General features: G+C 41.0%; 1 protein-coding gene across 3 annotated transcripts in view; it reads right to left on the reverse strand.

Moving 5' to 3' along the window:
* Positions 1-1,937: 1,937 nt before the first annotated feature.
* Positions 1,938-18,538, reverse strand: part of TMED10 (transmembrane p24 trafficking protein 10) — a 39,458-nt gene continuing 22,857 nt past the window's right edge. Inside the window, exons 3-5 of one of the 3 annotated variants that reach the window (XM_025392230.1) lie at positions 15,724-15,797; positions 3,434-3,560; positions 1,938-2,694 (exon numbers count right to left, since the gene is read on the reverse strand). In XM_025392230.1, the coding sequence (XP_025248015.1) occupies positions 2,573-2,694; positions 3,434-3,560; positions 15,724-15,797 (323 nt within the window). In that variant the 3' untranslated portion in view covers positions 1,938-2,572. The remainder of the gene's footprint in view (positions 2,695-3,433; positions 3,561-15,723; positions 15,798-18,538) is intronic. The other 2 variants (XM_025392231.1, XM_025392232.1) reach the window with 2 other exon arrangements.

Here is an 18,538-nt window from a genome sequence, read left to right on the forward strand (position 1 = left end):
TGAACCCAGGAGGTGAAGGTTGCAGCAAGCCAAGATAGCGCCATTGCACTCCAGCCTGGGCATCGCAGCAAGACTCTGTCCCCCCCCCTCCCCGCCCAAAAAAAAAAGTTTCAGGATGGATCTTAACCCACATATTATCTTCTCTACTTGGATGCATCCTCTGTGACTTAGTATATGTAATACTACAGATAGACTTTCTCAACCTTTGCTGCCTATGCTAAGGATCTGCAGCCAGGTTCTCAGAAGCAGTACCTACCAATTCTCAACAGCAGATGGCAATGTTGTACAAGTTAACGACAGAGCTACTTTTATGCCACATGAGAAGATAAACAGAGTCAAATGAGGGGGAAAAAACGGTTTGAGTTCATAGTAGCAGGAACATTAACAGAATAGCCTGAGATTTTAACAACATAACTCATTCCCTCTTCCACCTTTGTACTTTATCCAGGTCAACACATCAGGGTTCTCTAACAATTCCAGTATTCTGCTGCTTTACTGTAAGATACATGTAATTCTTGCGACTGTGATTAAACAAGCCCTGTAATAGTCAGCAGGGTTAAAAAGAGATTACAGAAAGGATAAATTCCTACCTACTTTCTTGGAAGATGTGGGAAAGATTTCAAGTCACAACATTTTTCATAACTTTATAAACATGGTCATTTATATCCACATTTTCTCTTATTTACATTAGTTTTGGCCCTTAGGCACCTCATACTCCTACAGTGATTATTGGCTTTGCCTTCTTAACATGTATTTTTAAGTATTTACTCTCTTAATGGCCCTCCTAGATGTCTATTTTATACATCGTATCTCTTAATTCTCTAGATGGAACACTGAAGGACAGGAATTAAGTGACTGGCCATGCAAGAGCTGGAAATTTTATTTATTTTTCCTTGGTATAAGTTATGTTAAAAATTTAAGCAACCACGTATCTAACAGAGGAATTTTATCTAGGACATATTAAAAAAAAACAAAAAACTCTCAAAACTCAATAGTAAAAAGAACAGGTGACCTAAATAGAAAACAGACAAAAGACATGAACAGACATTTCACCAAAGAGGATATATAGATGGCAAATCAGCACATGAAAAGATACTCAACATGATTGGCCATTGGAAAATGCAAATTAAAACCACATGTGGTGTCATTACACACATCTATGTGAATGGTTAAGATAAAAAATAGTAGTAATACCAAACGCTGGTGAGGATGTGAAGAAACTGGATCAATCATACATTGCTGTATGAATTGTATGAGTGGCTGTATGTAAAAGGTACAGCCACTCTGGAAAAAGAGTAGGGTAGTTTCTTACAAAAATATACGTGTTTACCATACAACCCAACAGTGCCCTTTTGAGCATTTATCCCAGAAAATGAAAATGTATGTTCACATAAAAACCTGTACATGAATGTTCATAGCAGCTTTATTAGTAAGGGCAAAAAACTGAAAACAACTCTTATGTCCTTTAGTGGGTGAATGGTTAAGCAAACTGTGGTACATCCATACCATGGAATACTACTCAGCAATCAAAAAGAACTGCCTAGACTTCACAACGATGCAACATATGCATGTGAGAAATCTGTACATACCCCCTAAATATATAAAAATTTTTAAAAGAAAAAAAGAAACTATTGATACATGCAACAACTTGGATGGATTTCAAGGGAATTATGCTGGATGAAAAAAAGTCAACCTCATAAGATTACGTTCTGTATGATTCTGTTCACACAACATTCTTGAAATGACAAAATTACAGAGATGGAGGACAGAACAGTGGTAGCCACAGGTTGGGGTGAGGGTATAAGAAAGGGATGTGACTGTGGCTGTAAAAGGGCAGCGAAAGGGATTCATGTGACAGAACTGTCTCTTGTGATGGTGATCACATGAATCTACACATGTGATAATATTGCATATAATTAAATACACACACGAAAAAAGTTCAAGCAGTTAAGCACAAATATTTTAATTGTCTAAAATGACATTTTCTTTAAGCGTTATCTACAGTTCAAAGCTCACTTTTATGAGGTGTCACATCCATCACCATTTTAAGACATAAAATCATGAAAAGGTATCACCAGAAGCTACGTAAACATTTCAGCTAAGGGTAAAGAGAAAGTTAAGGTGTTTTCACAAGGAAATTGAAAGAGGGCAATCCGAATGAAGTCAACATGGTCACACAAAAATCTTGGCAAAAGAACTAGAATGGAAGCCTGAGCTGCTGAGCAAGTGGGAGAAAAAAAAACATACTCCAAACAGATCACACAAGGGAACCCAGGACAAATGCTGACTTTGGCATTATCTAGGTAACCCCTATTTTTTTTGTCATAGGTGACTCTAATAATAGACCTATTGTTGCAAAACCAGTCAAAATCCTACCAAATTAAAAAGTCCCTCATTGATTTGTTGGGTGTAGGTGGTACCCCATGTCCTCCCACACCAAAAGAGATCAGTTCTGGCAAGAAAGCTCCAACATGCCTTGATGGTGCTGTTGGTAGGATGCCTTAGGCCAGGCACGTCCCAGCGATGTTCTGCTGGCTGAGGTACAAGGTGGGAGGAGAATATGCCTCATTCATTACTCAATCAACTTCTTGGCCTTGAAGAAGCGTCGTAGGTAGAAGACCTGCCAGGTGGCTAGTCCAATGAGGCAGAACATTGAAAAGATGCTGAAGTATAGGACCCGAGTGTTTGTTGACTCTAAAAAAAACAAAAACATTGTAAACATAATGAGTGAGCCTCCTCAGCTGGTTAAACAATGGCAGGGGAGGGATGTAAAGGCAATTAATTAACTTCACTCTGTCCCTAGGTCTAATAGTAGGATTTCAGATAATTTTTTTTTTAAGTTCATTATCCTGGGTGGGCGTGGTGGCTCACGCCTGTAATCCCAGCACTTTGGGAGCTGAAGCAGGCGGATCATGAAGTCAGGAGATCGAGACCATCCTGGCTAACTCTGTCTCTACTAAAAATATGAAAAATTAGCCAGGCATGGTGGCACGCGCCTATAGTCCCAGCTACTTGGGAGGCTGAGGCAGCAGAATCGCTTGAACCCAGGAGGCGGAGGTTGCGGTGAGCCAAGATCACACCACCGTACTCCAGCCTGAGCCACAGAGCGAGACTCCATCTCAAAAAAAAATAATAATAAAAGTTCATTATCCTATATATAAATGTTGAAAATAACAAAGATTGCTGCTATCAATTTGATATGGGTATAGACTAATTGAGGATGCTGTCAACTGCCTATCACAGTAGCAATTTCTACTCTCTTGAAAATCTAACAAGGCTCATTTACCTTTAGCAGCAACAACAGCGAAGTAAGCAATTTCCCTTCCATATACCCGCCTTGGCAAAACTGAGAAAAGGATACACCAGAATTGAAAGTTTGGAGACTGTCTCATTTACGGGTCACTTAAGAAATAAGAGTCGCCTTCCCCCTCACCGTTGGTATCACGCATCTCCTCTTCTCTCTTCTTCATGTAGGCAAAATCATTAACAATAGATTCTGAAAGGTCTTCTAGGCGTCGCAGCTCTACCTCTAACGGTTTGAGCTTCTCAACTTTTGCAATCTGGAAAAGAATGGAATATTTTCAGCTCTCTGAAAACATCGCTTCAGTCAAGAACATAAAGAAGGCAACAGAAGAGTCTTTTTTAAAGTTTCACCAGATTTAAATTCTCTCCTATCAATCATCCTAACATATTTTAAAATTTGGGCTTGTTTCTTTCCCTATAGACTGTATCTTTCCATTTCAGACCTTTTTTAATACTTTAATTTTGACTAAAATCTCTTTACAAGTAATATAATAACTGCAGGCTATAAAGCAAGATATACTATTGTCTCAAGATTTTTTACTTTTTTTTTTGAGACAGAGTCTTACTCTGTTGCCCAGACTGCAGTGCAGTGGCATAGTCTTGGCTCACTGCAGGCTTGACCTCCTGGGCTCAAGCAATCCTCTTGCCTCAGCATCCCGAGTAGCTGGGACCACAGTCATGCAGCGCCACACCCAGCTAATTTTTGCACTTTTTGTAGAGATGGGGTTTTGCCATGTTGCCCAGGCTGGTCTCCAACTCCTAAGCTCAAGCAATCTGTCCGCCTCAGCCTCCCAAAGTGTTGGGACTACAAGTGTGAACCACCATGCCCAGCTGATTTTTGACTTCAGTAAAGCACTTTACTTTGCCCTTCCACTGATGTCTAAGAAGTAAACAACATTATTAATATAATAAATGTGAGTCATATTAGGTCAAACCTGGTTTTAGAAGAAAAACCACTAAATTCATTAAACCTTTGACAGTACATATGAATGTGAGCATGTGTTATTATAGCATTAAAGTAATACTTCAAAATACACAATTAGAGAATTCTGGTATGTTCATATAAATCCTACAACAACTTTTAAGGTTTAGTATCAGAGCTCAGATGTGAGAAAACTGCACTGAATTTTTTATGTATTTTTTTTTCTTTTAGAATGACACAGTTATCAAAAGAAATCTCCAAGGAATTCCCTGTATGCTGAGGAATGAAGGATGTCAGAAAGAAATTAACTGTCTTCTGTTCTCAAGTTAGATCCCTAAGAAAACTCTTAAGAGTATCTAATAACTAGAGGCATCTATCACACCAAAGATTGCACTATTCTATGTTTTTTTTCTTATCAATCTTAGATTATGCTTTGCTTTAAAATGGGATACACCACCAGAGCTTTCCAGATTTTTTTTTTTTTTTTTGAGATGGAGTCTCGCTCTGTTGCCAGGCTAGAGTGCAATGGCACGATTTTGGCTCACTGCAACCTCCGCCTCCCAGGTTCAAGTGATTCTCCTGCCTCAGCCTCCTAAGTAACTGGGACTACAGGCATGCGCCACCACACGCAGCTAATTTTTTGTATTTTTAGTAGAGGTGGGGTTTCACCATGTTGGCCAGGATAGTCTTGATCTCTTGACCTCGTGATCCACCTGCCTCGGCCTCCCAAAGTGCTGAGATTACAGGTGTGAGCCATCACGCCTGGCCAGCTTTCTAGATCTTAAAACTTCTACATACCAGTTGCTCTTAAAGTTTCCACATAGAGAATTCTTTAATAACTATCTTTCTTTTTATTAATTTAATTAATTTATTTATTTATGGAGTCTCACTCTGTTGCCCAGGCTGGAGTACAGTGGTGTGATCTTGGCTCACTGCAACCTCTGACTCACAGGTTCAAAAAAATTCTCCCACCTCAGCCTCCTGAGTAGCTGGGATTACAGGTGTGCGCTACCACACCTGGCTAATTTTTATATGTTCAGTAGAGATGAGATTTCACCACGTTGGCCAGGCTGGTCTCGAACTCCTGACCTCAAGTGATCCACCCGCCTCGATCTCCCAAAGTACTGGGATTACAGGTGTGAGCCACCACACCTGGCTACACCTAATAATTCTGTTTCTATATCTGCTTCTTTACTCCCTATTTATTTACATTCCCTATGGCCCACTTTTTTTCCTCTCCTTTGTTCAATTCATTGTCCTTGTTCTTTCTCTTTGTGAAATGTTAACAGCGGTTAACAAGGGATGAATAGGAGGAATTTATTTTACATTTTCTTATTATATTTTTCACTAAATGTGTGATGAACAAAAGCTATTTAAAATAAAACAAACTGCTGTTAAGATTGGGATGTAAAAATTGAGTTTATATTTAAGGTTCATAAAAATATGGTGATAGACGCGATGATACACCTATGTTTTCTCTCACCAGATGCACATTTTCTTGCATTTATAAAATGTTGGCTAGAGTTAACGGTGTGACTGGTAACTGCAGAACAGCTTCTGGGTGTAAGATTTAACCAACAGTTAATGCACAGAGCTAACTTTCTTAGGTGAATGGCCAAATGCCAGGTTTTGTCATTAACCCAGAATATATATCTATTCATTGATCTCATATAGAGCTGCAGAACAAAAAAACATTCCCCAAGAAAAATAAGAAGAGCTATACAAGCTGAACCTTAGTCTAACATCTTCCCTCCTGCTCTATACTTCCCCACTCTGAGCTTCCTAAATGAGACAGTATAAAGGAAATGGCATGATACTTCTTAGAGATAAATTATTTAAAGTTCCCTAAATAGAAACTTGCAAAAGAAACTGGAAGTGAAACTACGGCTGTGCCTCTGCCAGCTAAAATGATATTAAAAAAAAAAATTACTTTAAAGCCTATTGAATCCCCCAGCCCCTGCTTTTCTTTCTTTCTTTCTTTTTTTTTTTTTTTTTTTTTTGGTTAAAGGACAATAGTCCAGAGACCTAAAACCCAAAAAACAATGATGGAATTAAACCTGGTACTGAAGATGGCTTTTGTAGATTACAGCCCCCCCATAAGCTGTTCTCAATCCCTTTACAGTAATAAAATTTATTTTTTAGTTGTACAACCAACACATAAATATAGTCTTCTGCTAAAAATTTAAACTATCCAGAAGCAAAGAGAATATGAATCAAAAGTCTACCTTCATGGTTCCTCAATTCCCACACTGCTTTCCAGAGGTAACGATGCTTATAAACTTGATGTATTATCTTTCCACACCTTTTCGTCTGAGACACTATGCTTTTATATGTAAATGTACACAAAAATATAACTTAAAATATATTTATAAATGGCATCATACTACACATATTGTTCTACAGCTTTTTTCCATTAATAAGATCTTTCCAAAAATGGCAGTGCTTATAAATTTACCTTATTTACCTTATTCTTCTTAACTGCTGCATAGCATTCCACATTGCTAGTATTCTACATTGTTTAGTTAATCATTCAATCCCCAACCCCTTTTCTAGTACAGGTGCCACTCCAGACTCTATACCTCTATTCATAACCAAACAGTCAAATTCCTATCTTCAAAGCTGATTTTATTTCCTCCACAAAATCTCTGCTGAGGCCAAGCATGGTGGCTCACACCTGTAATCCCAATACTTTGAGAGGCTGAGGCAGGAGGATCACTTGAGCCTGGAAGGTCAAAGCTGCAATGAGCTGAGATCATGCCACTATACTCCATCCTGGGAGACAAACTGAGACTCTGACTCAAAATCAATCAATCAATCAATCAATCAATCAATCAATCTCTATTGCATCCCCTCTTTCATCCAGGAAATTATTTTCAGACCTTCATTAGTGTGATGAAGGTCTCATTTTGGTCTCATTTCCTAAAAGCCATTTTTGCCTAATAATTACCTTCACTCATGATACTAATTTAAAATCTAGAAAGCTTAAAGAAATCTCAAGAGACTAAAACAATACTGAAATCTAACTTGCCATTCCAAACACCTAGTACACCATGGATACTCAATAGTAAATAACAACAATCATGGATATATTTCTACGTTGAATCTAAACCTAGAAATCAAAATAATATTTGGAGGAAATCAAAGAACAAAAATCTTTTCAAACCACCAAAATCTGACAGACTTAACAATTAAATGCTATTAAGGAAAGCAATTCCACCTTCCTCCATGTGAGAACACAGTGAGAAGGCAGGATGCACTCAGAAGAGGGCCCTCACCAGAACCTGACCACACTGGTACCCTGATCTTGAACTTCCTTGAATCCAGAACTATGAGAAATAATTTCTGTTGTTTATTTTATTTTTATTTTATTTTATTTTTTGAGATGGGAGTCTTGCTCTGTCACACAGATTTTCCTGCCTCAGCCTCTCAAGCAGCTGGGATTACAGGCGTGCGCCACCAGATCCAGCTAATTTTTGTATTTTTAGTAGAGACAGGGTTTCACCATGTTGGTCAGGCTAGTCTCAAACTCCTGACCTTGTGATCCTCCTGCTTCAGTCTCCCAAAGTGCTGGGATTACAGGAGTGAGCCACTGCACCTGGCCTGTTTCTTTTTCCAAAAGAAAAAAATTAGCCAGGTGTGGTGGCTCACGCCTGTAATCCCAGCACTTTGGGAGGCTGAGGCAGGTGGATCACTTGAGGCCAGGAGTTTGAGACCAGCCTGGCCAACATGGTGAAACCCTGTCTCTACTAAAAACACAAAAATTAGTTGGGTGTGGTGGCGCACACCTGTAGTCCCAGCTACTCAGGAGGCTGAGGCATGAGAATCCTTTGAACCTGGGAGGCAGAGGTTGCAGTGAGCCGAGATGGCACCACTGCACTCCAGCCTGGGCTGGGTGGACTGTGTCTCAAAATAAATAAATAAATAAATAAATAAAGAAGTAGTAGTAGTGTTTTTTTTTTTTTTTTTTTTTTGAGACGGAGTTTCGCTCTGTCGCCCAGGCTGGAGCGCAGTGGCCAGATCTCAGCTCACTACAAGCTCCGCCTCCCAGGTTCACGCCATTCTCCTGCCTCAGCCTCCCAAGTAGCTGGGACCACAGGCGCCCGCCACCTCGCCCGGCTAGTTTTTTGTACTTTTTAGTAGAGACGGGGTTTCACCATATTAACCAGGATGGTCTCGATCTCCTGACCTCGTGATCCGCCCGTCTCAGCCTCCCAAAGTGCTGGGATTACAGGCTTGAGCCACCGCGCCCGGCCAGTAGTAGTGTTAAAAAAAAAAAAAAACCACACAACTTCATTGCAGGCTGGGCGCAGTGTCTCATGCCAGTAATACCAACACTTTGGGAAGCCAAGGCAGATGGATTGCTTGAGACCAAGCTGGGCAACACAGCAAGACCCCATCTCTATTACAAAGTAGTGGTAATAATAAAGAAAAAAAACTTTACTACAAGAATATATAACAATAAACTTTTATTACCAGCTTAAAACAAATGTAAAAAGTTTCTTGATTGTTTTTTTAAACATTTTAAGGCCTTAACGTTTTTTCTGAGTTCTTATTTTTTTTTTTTGAGATGGAGTCTCGCACTTTCCCCCAGCCTGGCGTGTAGTGGCGTGATCTCGGCTCACCGCAAGCTCAGCCTCCAGGGTTCACGCCATTCTCCTGCCTCAGCCTCCCGAGCAGCTGGGACTATAGGCGCCCGCCATCACGCCTGGCTAATTTTTGTATTTTTAGTAGAGACTGGGTTTTACTGTGTTAGCCAGGATGGTCTCGATCTCCTGACCTTGTGATCTGCTCGCCTCGGCCTCCCAAAGTGCTGGGATTACAGGTGTGAGCCACTGCGCCCGACTCTGAGTTCTTATTATGTGCAAGGTACCAAGGTAAGTTACGATCTTAAGCTCTCACAGCTTACATAGTAAGTCATAACCATAATATACGGCTTTATGTAGTAACTTCTATAACAAAGACACACATTAAAAACAGAGTTCTAGTCGGGAGGACAAAGTGAAGCTTAACAGCAAGTGCGTGAGCTGGGTCTCCCAAGTTGGGCAGGACTTCTAAGAGGGCATTCAAGGCTGAGGGGAACCTGTAAACCAAAACACGGAGGGAGTAAAGTGCAGGCATGTTTGGCAACTATGAATAGTCTAGACTTAAGTAGTCTGGTGTGCTAGAAACTAGACTATAGGATATGTGTGCATGTACCCACACAACTGCCACACACTTGTGCTTGGGGAGGGTAGGGGATAAGGGGATAACAGCAAATGACAGGCTCAAAAGTTAGGCTGAGACTAAATTGGGGAAGGGGATGAAAAAGGTAGAATAATGAATCAGGGTCATTCATATATGCTCACAATGTGGTATATTTTGTAATCTCATTTAATCCTCGTAACCCTATAAGGTGAATATTTTTATCCTTAAGTTTTACAGATGAGGAAACTAAGTCTCAGAGGTATTAAATATACTTGCCCAAAGTATCACAGCTTGGTGAGTTGGCATTAGAATCCAAGTCTATGTGAGTTTATTCTGTAAGTACCAGAAATGTAATAAAGAAAACCAGATGACTATACTAAGTTTTTCCTGAATCAAAGGTGAAAATGAACAAGCTATATTAGGCCACAAGGATCTATATAGGTTGTCCTATTTGCTTGACTAATAAAGTTTGACTAATAAACTTCCTGGGTTTCCCATTGCTATTATTTTTGCAGGGCCACAGAGTAAAATTTTAAAACGAATCATGTAAGTATTCTCAAGAAGACGCTCTTTACTTGCTCAGGACTAAGCATTTAATAAATAGCACTGAGACTTTATATCACTGTACAAAAAGCTAAAAAAGAAATCCTCAGTATCAAAATTCCCACTTTCTGTTGTTCTGCTCTTGTAAACAGTTGATTAAACTGTTCAAAGTATCTGTAAGAATGCCAAATTATACATGTTTCATGAAGGCAGGCTGGTATTCTATTCTACTTTCCTTCATCACTGGAAGCATGAGGTATGTTTTGCCAAGTCTGTAAGACAATGTGCACCACAGGTTCTCCAGTAAGGGCTGACATTCCCCTGGCAGGCTGCATGTAGTTGTTAAATAATCAAAGGATGTTATAACTTCAAGGTACTTCATTTTGCAGTGAGTCCCTCATTTTTCAAATGAGGAAACTAAAGAGTCCATAAAGTTACTCAGCCCTTTGGGTGCCCAACCAAAATTAACAGTACCATGGTCTCTTAACTCCCTACTCAGGGTCATCACAGCATTTAAACTGCCAAACTCTGCTGTAAAATTCGAGAACAGAATCCTTGACTTCCAAAAGCATTTATGCTCTCTGTACCCAAATCTGACCTATCTTTCAAGCCTCCTTGAAAGCTTCCTTCAACCACTCCTGTCCACGCTCTCTCTTCCCTGAAGCTCTACAACACTTACTGTGTCACACAGTTAACATTCAATCATATATTGTCATATTCACAAATTGTTTTATTTTTATCCTATCCCTTCACACTAGTTTGGCCCCTGAACTCAAGGAAATTAAAATGATTTATAGTTTATATAGTCTTAAAGACCTGATACATAGTAAACACTTGTAATTGATCTGTTCTGCCCACTCTATGCCTTCTTCAAAGAAGGCAACTTTCTCAAAGTAGCTAAGTGCTGCTGGTCCCCTGAAGCAAGTGTTTCTTGTATACTAAAAGCACTCTGCATTTATTTTTTTTCTTATTTTTTTCTTTTTCTTTTTTCTTTTTTTTTGAGATGGAGTCTTGCATTGTCAGCCATGCTGGAGTGCAGTGGCATGATCTTGGCTCACTGCAACCTCCACCTCCCAAGTTCAAATGATTCTCCTGCCTCAGCCTCCCGAGTAGCTGAGATTACAGGTGCCTTCCATCACACCCAGATAATTTTTGTATTTTTAGTAGAGACAGGATTTCACCATCTTGGCCAGCTTGGTCTTGAACTCCTGACCTCAGGTGATCCACCTGCCTCAGCCTCCCAAAGTGCTGGGATTACAGGTGTGAGCCACTGCGCCTGGCCTGCATCTATTTTCATAAGGCCTGCCGCCTAGGAGAAAGCCTTCTCTACCACCATATCTATTAACATCATTCTTACTGGTCATGGTAGGTACCATTTGGAAAAGCTACAAGTTACAAAGCCTTTTCCTGTATAACACCTCCAAAATACTGGTAAAATTAAACTCTTCTAAAACCATATCCAAATCTTCCATTATAATGAAGATTTGAATCTAAAGAGTTTACAGAGTTATAAGTAACTGTACCAAGAAACGGTATTAACTTTCTGAAAAAACTGCTTCTTAAAACAGAGGTGTTAATCTAACCTCTAGGGAATCTCTAAATTCTTTTCCTTGGTGGGGCATCAAGATCCAAGACAGAAGCTTCTTGTGACAAGACAAATTCAGTCAAAGTAGTTTGCTGCCTCCACGCCTCCCACCACAGCCCCTACCAACTCCAGGAACACAGCAATAAATGTGAAGACCATCTACTCTAACACAAGCAAGATAAACATAACTGGGCTGGTACATTGGCTCATGCCTGTAATCCCAGCACTTTGGGAGGCTGAGGTGGCTGGATCACTTGAGATCAGGAGTTCGAGACCAGCCTGGCCAACATGGTGAAACCTTGTCTCTACTAAAAATACAAAAATTAGCTGGGTGTGGTGGTGCACATTTGTAATCCCAGCTACTTAGGAGGCTGAGGCAGAAGAATCGTTTGAACCCAGGTGGCAGAGGTTGCAGTGAGCTAAGATCACGCCACTGCACTGCACTACAGCCTAGACGATATAGTGAGACTCTCTCAAAAAAAAAAAAAAAAAAAAAAAAAAAAAGGATTTTGGATCTAGTACATGGAATCAGAGTTCCTCCTTCCTGAGAGCACTCAGATAAACAGAACTTTTGGACAGCTATTGCTCCAACCAAGGCAGGTGTGTTTTTGGTGTTATCTGTTGATAGCCAATGACAGACAAACAGAACTGCTAGGCAAAACGGTATTTTACTCATGGGACACATAGATAGCCCAGGAGTTAGAAGATGCGTCAGATAGCTCCTTCTTTGTTGGACAGTAATTGCCTGCATTCTCCCAACTGCACAATCAGACAGTAAGTCCCTACAAACAACTACTCTAATTCACAAATCACAAGCTAAAAAGAAGTGGCTCAGTTCACATCCTGAATCTACAAAGATACACCCTCTGAAGGGCAAAAGCGAGACAGTGGTGAGAGGTTCATAAAATACAACACAGGAAATCAAAATCAAAAGCGCTTTATTTCTGAGGACAGAGGCATTCTTTCTCATTAAAGAATCAAACAACAAGACTTAATGCTTCTTCACAGTATGACAAACACTGTCTTCCAAATAGTATCATCTTACATTTGTATTGTGTTACATAGCAATTTCACATGGATTAACTAATAACAATTTAGGTAGGTAGTGTGGTACAATTACTATCCAATCTTACAGGACCACATGGGATTTCAGAATTATGAGTCCACAAATATGAGGGAGACGTGTTGGACATGAAGAAAATTAAAGAAGTGTGCCACATTACCAAATCTTAATACTGATGCCAAAGGTTCCAAATCCTCTGGAGGTAAAGCCTCTCCATTATCTCAAGGGCCTGAAATTAAATCGTTCAAGTGATTCTCTTGCTTCAGCCTCCCAAGTAGCTGGGACTACAGGTGCCCGCCACCATGCCCAGCTAATTTTTGTATTTTTAGTAGAGATGGGGTTTTCGCCAAGTTGGCCAGGCTGGTCTCCAACTCCTGACCTCAAGTGATCTACCCAACTTGGCCTCCCAAAGTACTGGGATTATAGGTGTGAGCCACCGTACCCTGCCAGCTAACAGCCATTTATAAGCAAAGTTCAAGGGAGCCTTGCTGCAGACTGAAGAAATGGTTGGTCTTTGGACTGTGTCATAGCCATTCCTCCTCTACATCAATTTGGTCTGCTGCTGGGGGGCAGGGGTGAGGGGTAGGAGAGTGGGGACACATGTTAAAGTAGTGGGGAGGAGTTTCTTGGTTAAGAAGTAGAACCTTGGAGCTGTGTTGTAACTACATGCATAAAAAAAGGCTTAGGACATGTCAGACATCTGAAGCAGGAAGCAGGCAAAGGAAGCACTGTGGTTTCCTTTGGGCTAGGGATTCCCCTCTTGGGTTAAGCAAAAGGTCAGGAAAGGTAAAGCCCCTTTCCTAATGTTTATGAAGTCCAAGGATGATGGAAATTCCAGGAGGTATAGGGGTTCTAAAATGCTATACGACAACTAAGTTGTGTCCAAAGCATTCTTTATTTAAACCCACAGTAATGTCATCTGTTTTTGAGGAGAACTAGCTACATCTACTGTCTAATAGGGCATTGATGTGTTGTTATTTAACAAATACCCTTGGGTTGGGCAGGGTGGCTCATGCCTGTAATCCGCCAGCACTTTGGGAGGCTGAGACAGGTGGATCATGAGGTCAGGAGATCGAGACCATCCTGGCTAACGTGGCGAAACCCTGTCTCTACTAAAAATACAAAAAATTAGCTGGGTGTGGTGGCGGGCGCCTGTAGTCCCAGCTATTTGGGAGGATGAGGCAGAATGGCGTGAACCCGGGAGGCGGAGCTTGCGGTGAGCCGAGATCCCGCCACTGCACTCCAGCCTGGGCAACAGAGCGAGACTCCCTCTCAATGAATAAATAAATAAATAAATAAATACTCTTAATGACAGCCAACATGTTGGAGAAAAAAATTACAATAGGTAAAATTCCACAGAGTACAAATTCAACTGAGAATGGTCCACAGTTCGGGAACAGAAGCAGTAACCACAAACTAGAAATCATTTCACCTATTCTTCCACCTCATAATAATGACATCTTCCCTTGTGTTTTATATCTTACAAAAGCACTTTAAAATAATCTTATTTACATATAATTAAGATTCTTCTGAATCATGAAGGTTTAAAAAAATTTTTCAACTTACTCTTAAATTCATCAAATAAAGAGGTTTTCTTGTTTTATTTATTTAAATTAAACTAGCCTGGAAACAGAAACAAACAATTGAAAAGTCTCTACTGGAAACTGTCTCCCATTCACAACTATATCACTTGCTCCTACTTACTGCCTCTAAAGAACGCTACCCAGTTTCATTCAATTGAGGATTTGAACAAGGAAAGAGCTGCAATTGTTGTACTACTTCCTGTTGCAGAATTAACCAGTCATTTCCAATCTTCTTCCATTTTAGGATATTTCCCTTCCCAAGTCCTGTCCAAAGAGAGAGCAACTTCTGTTCCACTATTCCTAGACAATTTTCCTAAATCACTTAAACCAATTTTCCTTCATTTACTTAGTTTGCATTCTTCAAAAGCCCATTCTATTTCCTGTACCCTACTCCTCCTTCATGCCCTTACGTACTGTTTTGCTGGGTAAAAATACTCTTATCTTTCTGTAAAGATCAATTATCTAGTCTTAAATAGTTCTTGTGGTTTTTCAAAGGTTTGCTTTGTTTGAAGAACCCTTTTGTGCTGCCCCCAAAGTCTCGCAGAGATGAAAAAGGCTGTTGCCCTTCTCCTCATTCTGTGCACACCTCCATCTCCCTGTCACCTAAATAAATGTCAGTTTTTATTACTCTATAATGAATACTTCCTATCAGCATCAAATTTCTATTATCAACATTCCTAGTCTCTTGTAGCTTCTTCCTCCATCCTGCCCTCTTCCTTAAAAGTCTGAAATTATTTTAACTCAAAACTATATTTGACTATTATTATTTCCCAAAGACAAAACAGTTGTTCAAGACTAAACAGCACTGAATGCATGCCCTAGATATATATATATAGATATATACAACTGTTGGTCTTGGGGAAAAAGTCTTAGGAATTAAAAACAAATCACTTTTCTTAACCTTGGGCATTTACAAATAACTGAATTCCAGCTTTAAAAATGTAAAATACCTGTCTCTATACAACACACACACACACGGTTTCTGCCTCAAGAGAACTAATGCCATATGCTTCAGTGTTTTATCAAACCCACATTTCTGTGGGACAGTTAGTTCAGTCCTTTGGCTGACAGCACAGCCAGAATTAGTCTTCAAGACTGTTTTTTTTTTTTGAGACGGAGCCTTGCCCTGTTGCCCAGGCTGGAGTGCAGTGGCGCGATCTCGACTCACTGCAGCCTCTGCCTCCCGGGTTCCAACAATTCTCCTGAGTACACTAACTGGGATTACAGGCGCACACCAACACGCCTGGCTATTTTTTATTTTTAGTAGAGATGGGGTTTCGCCATGTTGACCAGGCTGTCTCGAACTCCTGACCTCAGGTGATCCACCAGCCTCGGCCTCCCAAAGTGCTGGGATTACAGGAGTGAGCCACCACGCCCGGCCAAGGCTGTTAATACAACTTTTTGTTCATGGCTGGCTGTCACAAGACTGCTAAGAAACCACAGCCTTTTGGGCAAAGCACAGCCTGTTGGCCTGCCGAGGTCACAAAACCTCACAGCATAGCACACTGCTGCCTCCTCTGGCTGTTACAGCAGGACATACCTCTTCGTAATTTTTCGCCTCCACTCCATGCTTCATGTCTAGGATCACGAGTTGGTCAGGTATCCGCCCTGTTCCTGAGAAAGAAATCAAAGGATTCATTGTGTGGAATACTTAAAATTCCGGGAAATTACCCACCCACCCACCCGCCCTCCCTCTCCAGAACCCCTACCCTCTCAATAGAGGGAAACAGCCACAACTCCTCCCCCTGCTCAGTTGCAGAAAATTCTTGGCTCTGGCTAAAATCACAAACATTCCAGACAAAGCCTCTATCTGTGTGGGGTGCCGGAAAGCAACAAGAACATGCTGCTGGCAAACATCTCTGAGCAGGCGAGGACACAAGATACTGCAACTGGTACTACAGAGGAACAGAACAGAAGGGAAAACACACAGGCTTATTGAATTGGGAAATAAAACTCAAAAATCAAAACAGTGTGAAATTGAGTGGCATATAAATCAAGAGATAGTGGCCAACAACTTCGGCTGAAAATGCGTATTTCCACATCTGAAAAGGTTGCCCTGTCAAATTTTGAGGGAAGGCCATGATGAATTAGGATTATTGGGTATGTGCTAAGCTTAGATTTACTTAACATAAATCTAAGTACTGAAAAGAACATAAGTTTTATCTAATATTCCACTTTAATTCAAACATTTTGATCAATGTATGGCCTATTTCAGTAGGAGTACAATGTTACAGAGCTATTCCCACTAAGCCCTTAAAAGAGTTACAACAGCTGAAGAAAAAAAAAAACTTTACTGTAAGAGTTCAAATCTCAGGGATGCTTCTTTTTTTTTTTTTTTTTGAGACTGAGTCTCGCTGTGTCGCCCAGGCTGGAGTGCAGTGGCGTGATCTCGGCTCACTGCAAGCTCCGCCTCCCGGGTTCACGCCATTCTCCCGCCTCAGCCTCCGAGTAGCTGGGACTACAGGCGCCCGCCACCACGCCCGGCTAGTTTTTTGTATTTTTAGTAGAGACGGGGTTTCACCATGTTAGCCAGGATGGTCTCGATCTCCTGACCTCGTGATCCACCCGCCTCGGCCTCCCAAAGTGCTGGGATTACAGGCTTGAGCCACCGCGCCCGGCCTGGGATGCTTCTTATAATAGAGTTCATGTTAGAAGAGTCGATCTGATTCAGCTGGATCAAAGAGGCATACTAATCTTAAATCATCAAGTAGGAGAAAGGAAAAGACCCAAAGAGCCCCAGAAAACTGTTCAGCCCCAATCCCCTGGAATTCACCTAGTTATAAAATTTACAACTGCCTGCATGAAATCAGAAGTTCTGGGATACACAGTACCACTGAAGCACTGGGGTTCCTGAGACCATAAGCCACACTGAATGGTATTGTACCCTCTGATGCCTGAGAGACACTGTAAGTTTTCTGAAATGAACTGAAGTCAATTCAGTAACTACTCATTGAGAACTTACTAAGTACTAGAACTGTGCTGGAGATTTTAAAGGGACATGCTATGGCTTAAATGTGCCCCTCTCAAAGTTCATGTGTTGGAAACTTAATCCCCAATGCAAGAGTGTTGAGAGGTAGAACCTTTAATTTTATTTATTTATTTAATTAAAAAAATTTTTTTTAAGATAGGTTGTTACTCTGTCTTCCAAGCTGGAGTGCAATGGCACGTACCATCATGGCCTACTGTAGCCTCGAACTGCTAGGCTCAAGCAATCCTCCCACTTCAGCCTCTCCAGTAGCTGGAATATAGGTGTGAGCCACCGCAGCCAGGTAATTTTTGTATTTTTTGTAGAGACAGGGTCTCACTATACTGTCCAGGGTGATCTGGAACTCCTGGGCTCCAGCGATCCTCCTGCCTCAGCCTCTCAAAGTGCTGGGATTATAGCCATGAGCCACTGTGCCTGGCCGAGAAGCAGGACCTTTAAGAATCGATTAGGTTATGGGGCTCTGCCCTCATCAATAGATTAATGTCATTATCATAGAAGTAGGTTTGTTATAAAAGTGAGTTCAGCCCCTTCTTGCCCTCCTGTGCATTCTCTTGCCATGTGATACCTTCTGCCATGTTACTGTGACACAGCAAAAAGGCCCTCACCAGATGTGGCCCCTTGATGTTGGACTTTCCAGACTCCAGAACCATGAACCAAATAAATTTCTACTGTTTATAAATTACCCAGTCTGTGATGTTCTGTTATAGCAGCACAAAATGGACTAAGCCAGGATACAATCCCTGCCTTCAAATAATTCAACTGGGATCTAAGACATATACACAAAACGACTACAGTGAAAATGCAAAGCACTGTAAAATTTTAAGCCAAAGGAACTGGTTCAGACAATCCCAATATGGAGCAAAGGGAAGAGGAGGGAAGACAGTAGTTGTGGACAGACTTCACTAAAGAGGGAACACCTAAAGGCAGGACTTAGGCAAAGTACTCTAGGCAGATGGCAAAGCATGAGCAAAGGCTCAGATATTAAAATCGGAGTACGGCATGTTTGAAAGACAGTAAAGAACTTCTTTTGGGATGGGTGCAGTGGCTCACGCCTGTAATCCCAGAACTTTGGGAGGCCGAGGCAGGTGGATCACTTGAGGTTCGAGTTCGAGACCAGCCTGGCCAACATGGTGAAACCCATCTCTAATAAAAATACACAAACTAGCCAGGCATGGTGATGCGTGCCTATAGTTGCAGCTACTCCGGAGGCTGAGGCATGAGAATCGCTTGAACCCAGGAGACAGAGGTTGCAGTGAGCTAAGATCGCGCCACTGCACTCCAGCCTGGGTGACAGAGCAAGACTCTGTCTCACAAAAAACAAAAAAAAACAAAAAAAAAAACAAAAAAAACCCCAAAAAAAAACAACTTC

This window comes from Theropithecus gelada, chromosome 7b (assembly GCF_003255815.1).
Source record: "Theropithecus gelada isolate Dixy chromosome 7b, Tgel_1.0, whole genome shotgun sequence".
NCBI lineage: Eukaryota > Metazoa > Chordata > Mammalia > Primates > Cercopithecidae > Theropithecus > Theropithecus gelada.